At 45.8% G+C, this 19,325-nt stretch overlaps 1 protein-coding gene across 1 annotated transcript in view; it reads left to right on the forward strand.

The window, feature by feature from the left end:
* Positions 1-19,325, forward strand: part of sycp1 (synaptonemal complex protein 1) — a 270,092-nt gene that overhangs the window by 146,455 nt on the left and 104,312 nt on the right. The window contains exons 10-12 of the mRNA XM_078546139.1: positions 8,176-8,237; positions 8,365-8,481; positions 16,965-17,069. Of these exons, the coding sequence (XP_078402265.1) occupies positions 8,176-8,237; positions 8,365-8,481; positions 16,965-17,069 (284 nt within the window). The remainder of the gene's footprint in view (positions 1-8,175; positions 8,238-8,364; positions 8,482-16,964; positions 17,070-19,325) is intronic.

Consider the following 19,325-nt stretch of genomic DNA (forward strand, 5'->3'; position numbering starts at 1 on the left):
AATGGAAGAACTCATGCACGCAAAGCCTTGAGCCATTGTGGTGCACTTGAACTGGATGGACTCCTTCATTCTTAACCCACAATCCTGCACTTCCTCAGAGAACTTTGATATATGGGAGTATATTTGCTGCTGCTAGTCAAAGTAGAGCCTCCTTTCCAGTGACTCCTTACGGCCTCCATCTGTGTCTGGCTGAGTAGAACTGTGTCTGTGCTCCCTCCTCTAAGGGGAACTGCCCACAGCAGCCTCTGCGCCTGGCAACCTCCTGTACAGTAGGGCTGTGCTCATCATCCAGTGCCACCTTATCTAAATCTCTGCGAGGAGCCACCAAGTCTAACCACACTGGTGAATGTTGCTTTTGTGAGGTTTGACAGTGCTTCCTCGGAGGTTTGCTAGTCCAATTGGCCTAGTGATGGTGAGGGAGAATATCTCAATTGGGTTGAAGTCTGTACCTGTGGGAGACACAAGAAGACAACATGAGAGCCAGCGTTGGAGAGCAGAAACCTCTGCAGTGCTGAGACCTCCCAATGCAAATCCGTGTACGGCATACTGTCGGATGTGTGGAATGCAATGTACCTGCTTAATGACCACATTGCCCTATCTAATCACCATCTTTACTATGAGTGCCCATCTCACAAGGGCCAACTTCCTAGGTCTGTGACCCTACCTTTTTCCATCACTTTCTCCTGCAAGGATGTGATGATGTGAATGCAAGGGTACCTCCTCCCCAGTTTGGGCCCACTCTTGGGCATTATGTGCCTGATTCTCCTGAAAGGATAAAAAAGAATGAGATAAAGCACTGCTGTCCTCTTTGACCAATGGCAACTGCTCCAGTTTATTAGCAGGTGTATTGTTTCAGTGGTTACAGGTCCTCAGCAGCACAATAGTTCTGAGTCAATCTGAGGGGTCAGTAAATCACCTGTGCACACACCCCTCCCTTGTAAAGTGCAGCATGTGCCCTGAGGCTCCTCACTTTACATGTCTGCTGGAAGGTGAATTCCCAAAGACCTGTCCTGAGGATTCGGGATAGCACTCACCTTGCCAGAGAATATCAGATTATTGAATCTTTCCCTACACTGGATCCAAGATCATCTGATCACACTTTGGCTGCTGACTGTACCAACAATGTCTAGCCACGTCTGCTTGGTCTGGGACGGTGGCCCCCTTCTGCCACCAGCTGGGAAGAGGACTTTCCCCTTCCCCCTCATGTCCTTAAGCATTACCTCCAGGTTGATATCAGAAAATTGGTTTGCTCCCCTACCCTGTGTTCTAGACTGTTGGTTCTGCTGAGACATTCTGGAATTGAAGTATTCTGATAGTTTTCATTTTGCCATCACTGCACTGAAATAGTAAGCACAGTAATGGGTGCTGTGGTAACTTTATGTTGGCCTGTCTCTGTTCCCTTCTTCTCTGCTCTTTGGCTGCCAAATGGATCTCCATATCAATTAAGAGTTTCTCCCCCGTCCCATGAAACATGGGGACCATTACTGTTTCTCTCAGGGGAAGAGGACGTGGGTTTGGGACATGGAAATGATCCCAACTTCCGTTTCCTGCCCCTACTGTGAAAATCCAATCCTTGGTGTTTGAATTGAACTAGGACTATTTTATTTTCTACTGCTGGTTTCTTTCAAACCAGCACTCTACTGGTGGGTTCACACCTGCTGCACTGCATTCCTGGCTAATTTCAGTTCAATCCCACAGTTACATGCAGTATTCATTAAGGGCATTTCATTGGACTTGCAAATGGCTTTGATGAATTTAGGTGAGGATCAGGACTTCCTCAGGCAAATGGAGGAACTTGTGTGCTGGCATCAGCAGATGGTCCAGGAATTATGACATACAACAGGCAAATCTACTTGGGCATGTTTGAAGAGCTGCCTTTGTCTGTTTACGCTTCAGCAGGAAGGGAGTCATCAGGTGCGGTGTCCAGTGAGGTGACCTGCAAATGATGCATGCAATCTGTGTTACAGATAAAAGTCACTGCACTTAACTTTGAAGCTAATGATGACATTTGTCATTTGAGTCACATGCACTTATATTGTTGCATCAAGCAGGTCAACAGCTATGTTTTCGAGGGGCAGCACATTTATTGCTTTTTCCTGCTCCTTTTAACTCGAGAGACACCAGCATTTCTAATAAGTTCCCAAGAAAATAGGTCAGCATTAATGACTCATGGGAACTCAGTCCTGGGGACTTATTTCACCACTACCCTCAAGTTGCCAATTGCTCCATGGTATTCTGTAGGTTCAGCATATCTATACAGGTGTTACAGTAACATTGCCGTATGAATTTTGATATTCCATACAGGAAGCTCTGAAGATTTTCAAAGAACTGTACAAAGAGATTCTGCTGCTCAATGAAAGCTGTTTGGTATACAATCCTTTTAAAGGAAAAAATCAGTTATTCCTGTAGCGGATGCCCAGCTGACCATGAATCTTGCTTGTTCCAGTTGCAGCCTTTCTAAAGCCTCCTCTGCTTTGTCCCGACTGCTGCTCAGTACTTCAACTATGCACCGTCCTGAACATCCTTTCAAAATGTTTGGATCTAAATGGGTACTTGTGGAAACTGGGCTGACTAATGGATATTGATTTGATGAGGGCATTTTCTGTTCCTCCTTGATACCAATATCCTGACCTTGGGAATTTTACCCCACCCCCACTCCCCCCACAGAAAGAGTAAGGAAATAGGGGTTAGCATTGCAGAAAATTGCTGTGCACACAGCACCAAGATCGCTTATGTTATTTGGCACACGTAGATAACTTTGTTACCAATTCACTGTTGTGCTACAAAGAAAAAGATTTGAACCAAGCCCTTACTTTATTGGGTTGATGCAAAGCCACAAAACTCTTTCTTGTCTACACACTCACTGGCCTCCATGCCAATTATTTGGAGAGCCTCTTCTCATAGTTGGTGAGATGTGACAGGTTGGCTCATCCACCACCAATGTGGGTTGAATGTTGCTGGTTATAATCAATCTTCTTTCAAAGGAGGGAGTAAGCCTTTTTAGCATTAGGAGGTAACAGCAGAGGTTGTTCCCTGCACCTGGTATGAAAGGATGAGCAAAGAACATGTAAGTAGATCTTCGAGCTGTATTGTGAGTTGATGAGAAAATATTTTAGTCATGTTTGATTGGAAGAAAACCTATCCTTTGGATAGAAACCAAGCTGAAGGTGCATATTGAAATATGTAGAAGGTTGAAAATGAGATGTGAGGGCTGTAGTTTTCGGCCTGCAATGCAGGCGTGGCAACATGCTGTGAGTTGAGTGCATTGTGCATGAATAATCCAGCCATCCCCTTCCTTTGAGTGGGAAATCATTACTGTTCTCCAAGTTGACATTCTTTCAGTCTGGAGAAGCTTTTCTCATTAGCTTTCATAAGCACCTCCCATAATGTTTTCTGTATACTGTCTCTATTTGGAGAACTTCCCGTTCCCCCAAAAACCATCACATCCTTCGCTTCATCTAATAATCCCTTCAGACTATCTTCGCTGAAGGGAGAAGTTCTTGGACTAGATACAAACCACATGCCCATAAACTCCTAAGGCACTAACAAAACCTGCTGCCTCCCTTTAACAGTGCAGCTGCTCATTAAGAGCTCTTTCATTCCTTATTCCACACTCACCTCCAGGTGCAACAAAACTCTTCATCCAGGAAAAACATGCAGTGAGTATATTTAAATTAGCTAAATGAACCGATGCTGTAGAATTCCACAGGGTGGCCTTTTACTCAAAAAGCACAGGAATGCCAAGAACTTGCCATTTTTCAGCCTAACTGCTGAATTGACCCTAATATTAATCATGAGCAAAACAATAAGTCTGGCGATGGAAATTATAGCACGGATATCCAAAATCTGGCTGTCCAAAAATCAGACATTTTCCTCGGGAGATCTGGACGCTGCTCCCGGAACAGCTTGGGAACGAAGAAGCTATTCTCCAGCTGATCCCAGAAGATGGAATCAGTGAAAGTTGTGCACTGAGCACATGGGGGAAGGCAGTGGCATAGTGGTATTGTCACTGGACTAGTATTCCAGAGATCCAGGGTAATGCTCTGGGGACCAGGGTTCGGCAGATGGTGAAATTTGAATTCTATAAAAATCTGAAATTAAAAGTCTGATGACAACCATGAAACCATTGCCGATTGTCGTAAAAACCCATCTGGTTCACTGTAGAGAAGGAAATCTGCTGTCGTTATCTGGTCTGGCCTGCATGTGACTCCAGACCCACAGCAATGTGGTTGACTCTTAAATGCTCTCTGAACAAGGGCAATTTGGGACGGGCAATAAATGCTGGCCTAGCCAGCGACACCCATATCCCACAAACGGATTAAAAAAAACACAGGACCTGAGTCCATTGCAGTGCTTTAAGATCTGCCTCTCCCTGGCCCCCCTATTCTCCGGACACAAAGCTACCTGTTCCACTGGTGGAATAGAGTTGAGGATTCCCTGGGTTTGCTGACCCAGGGAACTTGTGGTTAGAGTCAAAGCAATGTAGCTTCGTTAAATGTCCTGTGCACTGATTTCCAATATAGTAGAAAATTACATTGGAAATCATTGCACAGGATTCATTCAGTAAAGTTTGTAAGTAACCCTCCAGTAAATGATGCTTAGTCTGTTAATTCCTTCCAGCCAAAGCTGGGATCTACCGGTATTTATTTTCACTAAATTCCAGTGAACGGATCACAGGAGCAGTGGTGAGATTCTGCTGAGCAGCAGTGAGCCTTTGGTAATGCTGCTTTATGAATCCCGGATTAGGTCTCAGTCCTGCATCTCTTTAGATAAAGATATGTGACATCAGAAAACATGTGTTGGGCCCTGATGCTGATGAGATGGGGGGCCAGCTACAATCTAAAGGTGGGTAATCCAATATCTGGGAAAATTCGGAATTCAACATGGTCTCCATAGAACCATAGAAAAGCACAGAAGGAGGCCATTCAGCACATCTTGTCCATGCCAGCCCGAGGACACCCAGGTGCCCTTTCTAATCCCACCTTCCTGCACCCGGCCCATAGCCCTGCAGCTTACAGCACTTAAGGTGCAGATCCAGGTACTTTTTAAAAGAGTTTAGAGTTCTGCCTCTACCACCAACTTGGGCAGTGAATTCCAGACACCCACTACCCTCTGCGTAAAAAAGTTCTTCCTCATGTTTCTCTATCTATCTACCCTACATGTTCCCCTTTAATATCTTGAAAACTTTGACCAAATCAACTGGAACCTTCTAAATTCCAGAAAATACATTTGTGAAATCTCTCCGTGTAATTTAACCCTTAGCATCTAGGTATCATTCTGGTAAATCTACTGCACTCCCTCAGAAGCCAATATATCCTTCTTAGCGTGAGGTGACCTGGACTTCCGACAGTATTCCAGATGTCTTTATGAAGGCGCCTTTGTGATAATTTTGCGTACTTGTCCACAGCATTTGAATGACCTGTGTACCTGGCGCTATAGACTTTTTGAACTTTTAGCTTTTCACCATTAAAAAAAACTGTTCTATCCTTTGAAGGTCAAAAGTGGATGACCTCACATTTACCTACAATGAAATCCATTTGCTACAGTTTTGCCAATGCACTTAATCGACCAATATCTCTTTTTCATGTTAAAGCTTCCATTTATAATGCTTACACTGTCCTCCTATATTTGGTTATGTAGTCCATCCTGTAGGTTGTTAATAAATACAGTGAACATTTGAAGTCCAAGTGAGATCTTTGTGGGCACACATTCTGCTAGTTAGAGTACCTGCCCATTACCCCTATCAATCCTCTCCTGTCACTCAGCCAGTTTCCTGAACAGGTCAATAATTTGCCTTCAATTCGATGAGCATCACTATTAGTTAACCGACTCTGCTGAGAGGCTTTATGAAAATGCCTTTTCTCGATCTATATATATAACATCCATAGACATTTCCCTGAGGGGTCTTGACAGGGTGGATGGGGAGAGGATGTCTCCTCCTGTGGGAGAATCTAGAACTGGCGGTCACTGTCCAAAAATAAGGGTTCGCCCATGTAAAATGGAGACAAGGTGAATTCCCTTCTCTCATGAGGGCCGTGAGTCCCTGGACGCCCCCCCCCCCGAAAAGGCGGTGGAAGCGGAGCCTCCGAATATTTCCAAGGCAGAGATGGTAGATTCTCGGTAAGCAAGGGGGGCAACAGGTTATGGAAGGTAGGAGGGATGCAGGTTTGAGGGTACAATCAGATCAGCCATGATCCCACCAAATGGTGGTGCAGGCTTGAAGGGCCAAATGGCCTACCCCTGCTCCTGGTTCATATGTTCGTATGTCCTTTACTTTAGGCATCACTTCAAAAAAAAAATTCAATAAGGTTTATCATACATGGCAGAAACTTTACAAATCCATGCCAGCTCTCTCTAATCAGCTGAAAATTTACAAGGTGCTTAATTACTCTGTCCATAATTATAGCCTCTCATTAACAGATGGGGAGATGGGGTTATGGAGAGACAGTACATAGTGGTAATGTCACTGGACTAATAACAGAGACCCAGGTTAATGCTCAGGAGGCTCAGGTTCAGATCCCACACGGCAACTGGTGGAACTTAAATTCAGTTAATAAATTTGGAATATAAAGCTGCTTTCAGTAATGGTGACCAGGAAACTCTCATCGACTGTCGTAAAAACCCATCTGGTTCATTCATCTCCTCCAGGGAAGGAAATCTTCTGTCCTTACCTGGTCTAGCTTACATGTGACTCCTGGCCCACAGCGATGTGGTTAATTCTTAACTGCCCTCTGAAATGGCTGAGCAAGCCACTCAGTTCAAGGTGCAACAAATTGAAAGAGCTTTGGAAGGTTATAGTTAGAGTGTCTGCAATGTCCTCACCAACTTCCTTCAAAACCCTGGGGAATTATCACTCTTTCGTGCCGTTATTTTGCAAACATTAATTTGGGCGAGTCCCATACATGTGGCTCATTAGTCGTTGCTAAATATACAGTCCCAGGGGTGCCAGATTTTGGACATCGGACCTATAATTGGAATTCTTTCAGACCACCAACCATTGAAAATGAAGCCATTCATGCTGTTAGATATTTAAAGTATAATGATTGCATTCTCCTAATGACAGCTTGAACAAGTTATTGAAGTCCATTATCAGGAACAGATTGTCTGAGCATTTGGGCAAGTATGACCTGATCAGAGAGTAAGCACGGATTTGTGAAGCAGGAAGTTACAAAAGGACGTAGACAGATTAAGTGGACAAAACTGTGGCAGATGGAGTTCGATCTGGGGAGGTGTGAGATCACTTTGGATCCAATATAGACATTTAAAACATTTTCTTAATGGCAGATCATTAGAAACTGTGGAGGAACAATGGGATTTGGGTGTCCAGGTACAAAAATCACTAAACACCAGCTCAGGGACAAAAAGCAATCAAAAAGACTATTAGAATGATGACCTCAAGCGAGCTGGAATGCAAAGGGAATGAAGCTATGCTTCAGGTGTACAGAGGCTTAGTCAGACCTCAAGTGGACTAGTGTTTAGTTTTGGGCACTGTGCCTCAGAAAAAATATATTGCTCTTGGAGCTGTTACTGAAGAGATTCAGCAGAATGACACCAGGGCTCAAAGAATTGCAACATGAAGTTAGAAAGCACATGGGGTGATCTAATTCAGGTGTTTAAAATCATAAAAGGATTCAATTGGGTAGATACAGACAAAGCTAGTTTCTCTGCTGGGAACTGCAGAATGAAGGTGTGCCATTTTAAAATTAGAGCCAGGCTATTTAGGAGTGAATTTGGCAAGCACTTTTTCACAAAGCGGTGAATCTGGAATCAACTTCCCCGAAAGACTGAGATTGATATTTTTTTGTTAGGTAAGGGTATCAAGAGATATGTATGAAAGACAGATAAATACAGTTAAGGTACAGATCAGCCATGATATCAGTGAATGACAGAATTGACTCCATGGGCTGAACAATTTATAACCTGACCCTGATCTTATGTTCCTTAAATAATGTAATCAAGAATTAATGGATATAAGAATAGAAAGTCACAGGTTCATTCCTCCTTTTTGAATGTTAGTTGGGAACACGTGTGCATGCCAGCTGTCAGCTGACACTCCTTGTCTAGTTTGAAAAATATTCTGATGTTTGAATTGAAAATTTAATATTTTTCAGTAAACAGTGTTTATTTAAATCATTAAAAATAAAGCACAAATTAAAAATTGTTTTGTTTTTGCAGTGGAATTGGAACAGTTTAAAATTGAAAATGAACTGAAGATTAATCAGCTAACAGAGGCTTTGGTAATCTTTGAAATAATTTTGCAATATTATTCTCAGAAGTAAAGCTATTAATTTTGCAGTTGCAATTCTTTGATTTCCAAGATAAATGCCTATTGCTTTAATTTGATTTCTTTGATTATTATTTTAGAAAGACAAAACGAAAACTCAAGATAAATTAGAAGAAGAACTGATGAGTGAAAAATCAGAGAGAGGAAAATATTTTGAAGAATTGGAATCAGCAAAGAAAATAAGGAATGATTTACAAGTTAGTTTTTCCATTTTTATATCTTTGTGTCCTAAGAATTTGAATGTCAAGATAATCGGATATTCTATTTTTGTTCACGAATTAAAGTGCAATGGAATTAGGGAATTGAGCAGGCTGGCAAGGTGCATTATCATAAATTTACACTCCATGTCATAATATTGAGTACCTTCTTCTCAAAGTGTTGAAAAGGAATGAACAAACTATGGTATCATAGTGATAAAAGCAAAAAACTGCAGATGCTGGAAATCCAAAACAAAAATAAAACAAAAAAACAGTTAACGTTTCGAGTCCGTATGACCCTTCAACAGAACTAAGTAAAAATAGAAGAGAGGTGAAATATAAGCTGGTTTAAGGGGGTGGCGGTGGGACAAGTAGAGCTGGATTGAGGGCCAGTGATAGGTGGAGATGCCAAAAGATGTCATAGACAAAAGGACAAAGAGGTGTTGAAGGTGGTGATATTATCCTGCACTCATGCCCACATGTCTGTCCTAGGCCTGCTGCATTGCTCCAGTGAAGCTCAAAGCAAACTGGAGGAACAGCACCTCATCTTCTGACTAGGCACTTTACAGCCTTCCGGACTGAATATTGAGTTCAACAATTTTAGATCATGAACTGACTCCTCTACCCCCACCCCCTTTCCGATTCCTCCCCCCTTTTTTTCCAATTTCCAATAATTTATATAGATTTTTCTTTTCCCACCATTTCCATTATTTTTAAATGTATTTCCATCCATTGTTTTATCTCTACCTTTTTAGCCTATTTTGATTCCTTCACCCACCCCCACTAGGGATATCTGTACCTTGCTTGTCCTGCTTTCTACCTTTAATTAGCACATTTCTTAGATAATATCACCACTTTCAACACCTCTTTGTCCTTTTGTCTATGACATCTTTTGGCTATCTCCACCTATCACTGGCCCTCTATCCAGCTCTACTTGTCCCACCTCCCCTTAAACCAGCTTATATTTCACCTCTCTTCTATTTTTACTTAGTTCTGTTGAAGAGTCATACGGACTCGAAACGTTAACTGTGTTCCTCTCCGCAGATGCTGCCAGACCTGCTGAGTTTTTCCAGGTATTTTTATTTTTATTTTTGTTATGGTATCATAGTGGTTATGTTACTGGACTAGTAATTTAGTTACCTGGCTGAATGATCCAGACATATAAATTCTAATCCCACCATTGTGGCTGGGGAATTTAAATCCAGTTAATTGAATAGAATCTGGACTAAAAAGCTAGTATCAGTAATGGTGGTTGTCAAACATCTGGAATGTCATAAAAACCCATCTGGCTTACTAACGTTCTTATGTGATCTGGCCTATATGTAACTCAAGACGCAAGGCAAAATGGTTGACTCTAACTGCCCTCTGAAATGGCCTAGCAATCCACTCAGTGGTATTCAAGATGTGAAATTAGGGATGACCTTGCCAGCGATGCCCAAATCAAATAAGTTATTAAAAACACAAAAGCAAAGTAAAATATTTTTAAGGCCTTTAAAATTACTGTGGAAATCAGCTGGAGGGAATTAAGTGTAATGTCCCTCGAGTAAGAATGGAACTAGTTAGTTATTTAGTTTGGATTCAGTATTGTTTTGTGAATAGCTCAAGTTGTGAAAGTGAAACCACCTTACTGCCATTTTTTTTCTTGCACAATGCAAACTTGTTAGCAGCAAGAAATGAATGTTAAAATAAGAAATTGGTGTAGCACCAATTAGGGCAGTCGGGCAGTGGAGGAGTAGATGCAGGAGACTATTGGAGGAAAATGAGACTCAACAATTTTCCAGTCAGCTAATCTTCAGTAATGTGCTTCTGTATCTGGTAGGGCTATCTACAACTAACCAAAGTGCAGTCTTTAAAGTTCAAGATTTGAGTTACAATATAGTTACTAGCCGGAATTTTCCACCCCTGTTGGCGTCGGGCATCATGGTGGGCGTGGGCAGTCAATATGGCGAGAAGGCCAAAAATTGGTTTCCCACTATTGTGGAACCAATTTGTGATTGTCCCCTCCACTCTTCGATGGCGGGCTGCCTTTCCCGTCGTCCAACATTGGGGACCTAATTTCAATGCATTTGCATCTCATCATCTCGCCTGCCTACCAGAAATATCCCCCCATGTCAAATTTACCTCCCAGATTGGCGTTACTTCAGAATGACGTAATTCACAACAACATTTAAAAGGCGTGCATCTGGCGAGTTGAACTTTGAGGGGAACTCAGAGGTGAGTGCACACTAACATAGCGCAGTGCTCGCGAGGGTCGCCTGTTCGACTTCAAGGAATAGACGCTGCGCGTTCAAGTGAGGGCACAGGCAAGTCGTTTTTTCCCAGCTGGTTGACAGTGTGGTGCTGGGGCAAGGGCTGCACTGTGGCTGGGGCAAGGGATGGTGAGTGACAAGGCAGCACAGCCTGATGGGGAAACCTTGTATAAGGCGAGCATTTTTCCACAGCGGAGACAGTTCAGGCACAGCTACGTTGACATGCTTGGAGTCAGGCCTCTAGCTTATCTGCATACTCATCTAACGTAGAGGCATGAAAGTACTAACAAATGCTCCTGAACTTTGTACCCCTTGGGCACAGGCTGCAAATTAATGAGTGTTTTAGGGGGATGCAGAACAATTGGACAATTGGATGCAAAAGCTGGCCATGGAACAGACCCTGGTGGAGGTGCTCACAGCCCCTTGCAATGTCTTCATTAAGTTTTGGACCAGCCTCCCCTGTGGTTCAAGCTAACAGTACAGCCTTGCAGTGTGGGTTAGGAGAATGCCTGCGCCTGAGCTGAGAACACAGCATGCAGTCCAGTGGGCGAAGCTTCTACAAATCGGACAAGAGGAGTGGGGCGGAGGTGGGTGGAGTTTTGAGCAGCCATGCAACGCACTAAACTCTGGCCATCCAAGTGGTGGCCAGCACTCTCCGGCACGCATTAAGGGGCCTTGATTTGGAGCTGGAGCTGCATATGTAACCATAAGAGATCCCTAGGAGATCAATGCTAACCCACGCATCCATCTCTTTCATCCTGCAGGAGTACAACATCAGGAGCATGGAGCCTGGCGACCTAGTTGTATGCCTCATGGCTTACAGGGAGCAGAGATGAAGGAGAGATGAAGAAGAGAGCGATGGAGGCACCTGTCTGGACAGAGGGAGCAGCGGCACCCTCAAGAGGAAGTGGCAGTTGGGGCTTCTGCGCACACCGCTTTAGAGCCACCCAGCCGTCATGGGTCGGTGCCTAGCTAGACCCAGAGTATACAGACAGCACTTGTCATTCATACAGATGACTGAGAACCAGTGTTGCTGAAGACTGCGCATGTCCAGCGAACTGGTTGGTCACATATGTCAGCTGCTACAGGATTTGGTGCCATAGGGACTTGAAGGGCATTCACTGCCAGTGGCCGTGGTGCGCAATTTTTATGGCACTGGCTCCTTCCAAGGCTCTACAGATGACCTCTACGTGATCTCACAAGCCTCTGCGCACACAAGTGCATCCACGAGGTTACGGATGCCATGTTCGCGAAGGCACTCAACTTTGTGCAATTCGCCTGGGATCAGGAAAGCCAGGAAGCAAGAGCACTGGGATTTGCGCAGATCTCAGGTTTCCCACACGTGCAGGGTGCCATCAACTGCACTCATATGCCACTTAGATCTCTGTTGCGACAAGGGGTCAACTATGTCAACCGCAAGGGCTTCCATTCGCTGAATGTTCAGCTGTTATGCGACCACCACAGATGCATCCTACTAGTCTGTGCACAATTCCCAGGGAGTGTCCACAACTCCAAGATTCTCAGTAGGTCTCAGATCCCTGATGTCCAGAGGCTGCAGGATTGGCTCCTTGGGGAAGGGGGCTACCCACAGAGGATATGGTTGATGTCGCCCATGCAGCGGCCTCGGACTGCAGCAGAGAGAAGGTACAACGAGGCTCATGCTACAACTCACACTTTGATGGAACTAGCCACTGGGATTCTGAAAATGATGTTCCAGTGCCTTGGCCGATCTGGTGGAGTCCTTCAATACAGTCCACAGAAGGAGTCACGCATTGTTGTCGCCTGCTGTGCCCTTCACAACTTGGTGCTGCAGTGGAGGGAGGAGCTGCCTGAGGAGGAGATGGAGGAGCTGCATGTCTCCTCCGATGAGGAGGATGTTGACCAGGTTCAGGGTGATGAAGTCCTCAAAAGGTGAGGATGACGGCGATGAGGTCATAGTGTTGTCCAGACGAAGCAGGCAAGCTTTGGAGGCCCTCATAGCCACTAGATTCATGGAGGATGATGACAACATGCAGTGAGGAGACTCCATAGATCCTCACATTGCATCTGTGAATGTTTGACTTCTATCTGGCTGATGGCAGCACACATATCCTTTGTAATAAGGCTCCTATCGTGGAGGCACAGTGGATGCTCATAGTCCCTACATTCCAGGGGGATGATGACTACATGCAGTGGGGACACTCCAGAGATTCTCACATAGCTCATGAGAATGACTGACTTCTGTCTAGCTGATGGCAGATCGCTTGCACTCTGTGAACAGGGTCATATCATGGAGATGCAGCGAGAAAATTTGAACTTCTCCTAATCCTATGGCATCCTTCATGAGCACCCTTCAGGCCCTCACTATCACCGGACACAGATGCTGATGAGATGGGGGGGGCCAGCTACACCTCAAAGCAGCTGAGAGCACACACAAAAATGATGGAACTCTGTTCCACCAGCCCATGACATTCTGGCAGCAAGATAAGCCCCATCGAGGTGCTGATATGACTGATGTGTCCAGTGACTGTGAAGGCACACCATCAGTGTGCTGGGAAGGTTGCGCAAAGCACAAAGAGGCAGCCTTGGACTGAGACACCTGCCTTTACCCTGTGCAGGAACCAAACTTTCACTTCAGACTGATTCCTTAAGGAGAAGGAGAAGCTGGAATGAGATTGAGCTGCCCTGCTTTCCTCTTGTGTTGATGCTGTTGAAAGCCAACTATGGCGTCAGTGATAGAGTTCAGTCCGTGCAGTGGTGCAGGACTGATGTTCTGGACCAAGACCTCCATGGCGGTTGCCGTCCTACCAGTGTTGATCTTGGTTCCTTGACATGCCGGCGCTATCACCTCAGAATGAAGGCGGATGGACTCCTCGATCGTGCCATCCAATCTGAGGAGTGCAGCAGACATTCCTTTCAGATTTCCTGAGCTTGCCTTCGCAGCTCCAGCAACTGGGGTATGACCGAGTCCAGAGGCTCCTCATCTGACTCGGACTCAGCATTTTTCTGGCCTCCAACAGTCCTCAAAGTGCTGGGAAGTCTCTGCCGCTGCCTGCTGTGGATCAGGATCACCAGCTTGTGACCCCAAGGCTACTCTAGAGCTAGCTCCCACCGAGGAGTGTGTCTCTGCACTTGTGGAGGCTTTGAGTGAGCGCTGTGATAGATCTTCAATGAGAGTGTCATCAGATCCTCCTTCCGAGGTTTCTTCAGGGCTTGAGTTGAGGACCTGGGTTGTGGACCCCTCAGCTGTTTCCCAGATGTACCAGCGAAAGTAAGGAGAGACAATTAGTGCATGGCAGGGGACTGCGGACAGGGGATTGACTCACACCATGGTTGTTTGACAGATGTTGCACTGCTGGATCCTTACTTGGTTGGGCACCGCTAACCTCACTGTGAGTACAGGATTGGTCCAAATCGTCGCCAGCCAGCTGGATGACACTATTTTCAAAGTCTGTTTGGACCTTGATGTCAGGCATTCTTCTTCCAGTCTGCGACTTTTCCCTTTTTTTGCGTGCCAGCTTGTCCTGCATGAATACAGATGGAGAGAGTGTAAGCAGGACACCTGCCAGACCAGATGATAAGCATGCCTGCATGTATGGGTGGTGAGTGATGCTATGGATGGGACAAAGATACGATCCGCAGGGCAGATGAAGGTTTGTTTGAGAGAGTGAATGGTGATGTCTCTTGAACTCTCAGTGAGTAAGATCAGTGTGAGTGTGTGATGGGCTTGTGAGTGTGTGAGTTAACAGTGATGAGAAGAGTGACTTACCTTGATGGAACTGAGATCATTCATCCCCTTTCAGCACTGAATGGCTATCCTCTTTTGCAGCTCTTTGGCGCTGACCACCGTGTGCTGGATTTGTCACCTTGCTTGCTGGTCTTCACCCAGACTGGTGGAAGAGGACTTCGTGGCAGGCCTTCACTGCATCCAGTTGGCATTTGAGGAAGATGTCACTAGATTTGGAGGCAGCATGTTTCCTCCCTTTGGCAGCCATTACTTTCAAGGAGCTTCCGATGCCTTAGAGAGAGCTAGCTCTGTGCAGGGGTGCCCTTTAAATATGGCGACTGGATTACTGAAGTCCTGAGTTGTAGGAGGGGCGGGCCAATCAGAGGCTGCCCTTCCAGCAACCCAGCGTGTTTCCTAGGAATGCATTATTAATGAGGTGGAATGCAAGGTTAATGCGCCAGGAATGGGACGATTTGGCGCGAAAACCCGCCATTGCAGCCGGCAGGTACAACGTCCTTTTTCCCACCAGCTACTGCACTTGGTGCAAATCTGGGACAATTTTGGCCTCTGACTTACGCGGTCTAGTCCAGAATGACCTGAAGCTATAGTCAATCAGAAAATCTATCCTTTCGGCAGAAGTAACAGTTACCACTCCCCTGGACTCTTAGCAACTCAGAAAGGATATATTGGAAGAGGTGTTTGGATCATTCAGTCTTGACTGAGACTTCATTGGGTATTTTCCTTCTGATCTTTTGTTGCACTTCTAATTTCAAGACTTTACCTTAAGTCCTAACTACTTTACGTACTAGCCTGAGCCAAAATTTGGCAGAGCCGAAATTTGGCAACTGTGCTAACTATGGCAGGTGTTTTCCTCTCAGAAGAGGAGCAGGATAAGAAGTAGGAACAAGCACATAAGCACGGGACAAATAAGACTTTATCATTGAGGATGTTAAAGGGATAATTCCACCCTTTTATTGGGAAGTAGTGTTTTCAATGTGCAGATAGTGGGAAATCACAGCTTTGCAGCCTATGATTTTCTGTGTGTTCATTTTAAAAGATGGCACGGAATTTTTGGCCCCTCCCACCGGCAGGATTTTCCAGTCCCACTGAAGTCAATGGACCTTTGAGCGGCTCACTGCTAAAGAGAGGCAGGCAGCCAAACTAAATAATTAAAGCCCCAAATGCAGGTGATTTAGAGGGCCCTCTGACATTTTGCCAGCAACAGAGCAGTACATTTGTGGTAGGCCTTTGGGGAATTGGGGGGTGGGTGCCATTGGAGTTTAAGCCTTCAGCCCCCAAAGAAGGGAGCCACTGGCAACAAAGGCACATTTACAGCCCAAATGCTGCGGCTGGAGAGGTTTCCCGTCTGGTCTGTGACTGCCTGAATTAATAGTTTAAATTTGTCTCAGAGGGAACCTCCATTTTGAGGCACCTTTTAGCTTCCTACCTACCTCAGCAGCATCCACCTTTCCAGCTGGGCCTGCTGAGGCTGTCCAGCTGCTAGCCCTGTGATTGGGCCAGCAGCATTGGGAGCCCGTTCACTACCCTTAATTGGATAGCGAGCATGGAGGCCAATTAGGAGGCCACTTCAGAGAAGAAAACTCCTCGGTCTGGCTCCCGGCGAGTGTGGACTCGGGATTCCAATTCAGTCTCGACGTTGATATTCTGAAGCCCAGCTGGAAAATCCTTCCAAACATGTATAAAAATTTAAGCTATCTGTGAATCCAAGAGATTTGTAGGATGGTTAGTTAATTTAAGACATTGAGTGTAATCCCATCTACTTTTCTTATGGATAAAAAATATTAATTATTGTACTAGTCACTGGTTCACTCCATATAGCATGGAATGCATTTTGCTTTTTTGCTAATATTAGTGAATGGAAGAGATTATATCCATACAAGCTGACTTCTCTGGCATCAGATTACGTAGTATGCCCATTCTTGCGAAGTCTGAATGGCTCACGCACTTCCACAAGTTGAGAAGAAATAGCTGTCATTGCTTTGGTTGGTATAGGAATTTGTCAGCAAGTAAATATTTGTTTATAGATTCTTTCTGGGCTGTATGGATCATTCCCCAGACTGCAGCACCTTAAGATTAATGTGAAATAGCCCATGGTTATTTAAAGTGATAGTGTGCTAACAGGCACTGGTGTGAAAAATGTGAGCAAACATTTTAATTTTTATTTAAGTCAAGGACGTGACACAATGATAAACATCTCAGCCCAAACATTGATATTAATCATCTAAACAACCATCATTACCCACATTAAAACAGCCTCTTTAGTAATGATATGGAAGTGTAATTGCACAGTTGATGATTAGACTACCAAAACAGCAAGACAATTTATGAATGAGCCACATGAAACAGAATCAATTCAAATATTTGTTTTGGAATTTGGATAATATACCCCCCTGCAAATTTAAAATATTCGGTGCTCCAAGCTTTCAGCAGGATCGGTGCAAAAAATCCTAGCATGATTATTTTTCTTTTAGAATACTTTTTAAGAACACTTTATATTGTCCCTACAGGACGAAGTGGAGATATTGCTACATAAAATTGAAGAAATTCAGCAAGTTGTTGATGAATTAATGAAAGAAAATACAACCCTAAAGGAAGTTGCTCAAAGCAAGGAGGTATGCATAAACAAATGATTGTGAAATGCCAAGTAGAAAAAGAATGACCAAAAATGTTTTTTTTCCTGAATAACACAATTATGCAAGGAAAAGTGGTGGTTTGCCAAGATAAAATTTTCTGTATTTTCCTTAATAATATACTGTTCAGTCAACAAAACTTGAGGAATATATTGTGCTTTCAGCAAAAATGCAAGAGCATTGCAACATACCCTGAACTCTAGGGGAGAATTTTCTCTGTCGTTTGGGAGTGGGGCGGGCGGGCATAGAGACTCCGGGCCACCTTTTTATGTGGGCGAACCAATTAAGGCCCGCCCAGCGTGAAGTGCGGCTCCCGAGCATAGCGGGAGTGGGCGGATGGTGGCAGGAGTGCAATGACCGCCGGGCCCAATGGCGACCTCAAATACAGCGCTGGCAGCCTTGTAGAAGCTGTTTATCATGGCCAGTAGAAGGGCTCCCCAGAGCGCTGCTGGAGAGCAGGCCAGGCAGGAGGGTAGGGCAGCGGGGCAGTGTGCCCTTCAGTTTTCTGATGAGTGCCTGACTGCCCTCCTGGAGGAGGTGGCAGCATGGCGGGAGGTCCTCTTTCCAAGGGATGGGAGGCGGAGGCCCCCCCACCTGACCAAATGTGCCTGGGAGGAGGTGACAGAGATAGTCAGCTCTCATGACATGGTGCAATGCATATGGGTCCAATGCCACAAGCGATTCAATGATCTCTTGCACTCGGGAAGGGTGGCAGAGGTCACTTAACACAGCAGGTAGGCTTTCCCCCCAAGCAGCCCCGTCCCAAACAACTCTGAGTGCAATTACAGAATTGAATCCTTCACGTCATGTTTCCCTCGCTGGGTGTGCCAGCAGATATTGCCCATGCCTAGTTGACCCTGAGAGGGTCGTGCTGAGATGGGTTCTGCACCCGCAGCATGTGTGACATTGACACCCAGAGTACAGTTTTGAGGGCAACCGCAAGGATCTGCACCCAGGCACAGTGCTGGAACTGCGAAACATGTCAAAGTCGGGTTGCTGACATGCTGGGAGGGGAGTTTCCAGTTGGCAGGGCACCAATCCATCTGCTGCCCTTGCCGTTCCACGTGCTTGTGCCTCCATGCTTTGCAAGGTTAGACTGTGTGGTAGCAAATGTGATGGAGGTAGCAAGTGGGCAAAGCAGGGTCAGCCCTGGCTTCTTGGTGTGAGTGTGCGACGGCTTCGGGGTGACGAAGCACTGGAGCCCTGAAATGTCCCACTCTAGTTGGGGAGGCAGGGATGCGATGGGAATCCAGGTACAAGGTGGACTAATCAATGCTCCTCTCTCTTTTTCAGGAGAAGACTGCACACAATGCTGCTGAGCGGATGCGGACTGGCGGAGGCCAGGCCCAATTGGCCATCATGACGAGATACGAGCAGGAGGCAATGGATCTGGAGAGCCTTGCACCCAGGTCCACTGGTGGCAGTGAGGCTGGGGTGCCAAGGGGAAGTAGGTTTGCCAAGCACTGAGGCAACTATGTGTGCCCCAGCAGCCATGGCACTGCTGAATGCTTAGTGAGTGAAGCTTGCAACGTGGGTTGACCATTGATTATGGAAGAATGAGCGCATACTGATCCGAGGGACAGGCATGCACATTGACATTGTCTCCACTTGAACTAATCAAATGTCCCTGTTCTTCCTTTCAGCATCACCAGAGCAGGGCCGGGAGGAGGAGGCAGAGGGGCCACATCTCACACCTGAGGGCCCTGAACAATTGGACTCACCAGCGTCACACCATCTTTGCCAAGCAGGCACCAGCGCAGATACTAGCAGCTCGATGGAAATTAGATCATCATCTAGTGTCCTGGGGCACAGCAGTGAGGGCACTTCACATTCGCTTGAGGTGCAGGCGAAGACAGAGAGTGCCCATGGCGCCTGCAGTCGGAGGACTGCTGGGGAGCAGGCACATGCTTGGTCGGTGGCTGATGATGTGCCTCTGGAGTCGTCCGTGAGGCAGCAGATGCTGGAAGTGCGGTTGAGGTTGTGCGGGAGGATCTGGCGGAGATACATGAAGCTATGCGTAGCATGGTTCCCGTGCTGGAGTCGTCCACGTGGAGCATCACCGATGCAATGAGCCTCATGGCCGAGTGCCATGCTTTCCCCATGGAGAGGGTGGAGACTCTCTTGGAGACGCTCCTCCAAGAGAACAATCAGGGACTCCTGGGGTTGCACTTGGACCTGCAAGCCCTCACAGCAACATTGACCTCAGCTGGTCAATGCCAGTGTGGGAGATGATGTAAG

This window comes from Cetorhinus maximus, chromosome 8 (assembly GCF_964194155.1).
Source record: "Cetorhinus maximus chromosome 8, sCetMax3.hap1.1, whole genome shotgun sequence".
NCBI lineage: Eukaryota > Metazoa > Chordata > Chondrichthyes > Lamniformes > Cetorhinidae > Cetorhinus > Cetorhinus maximus.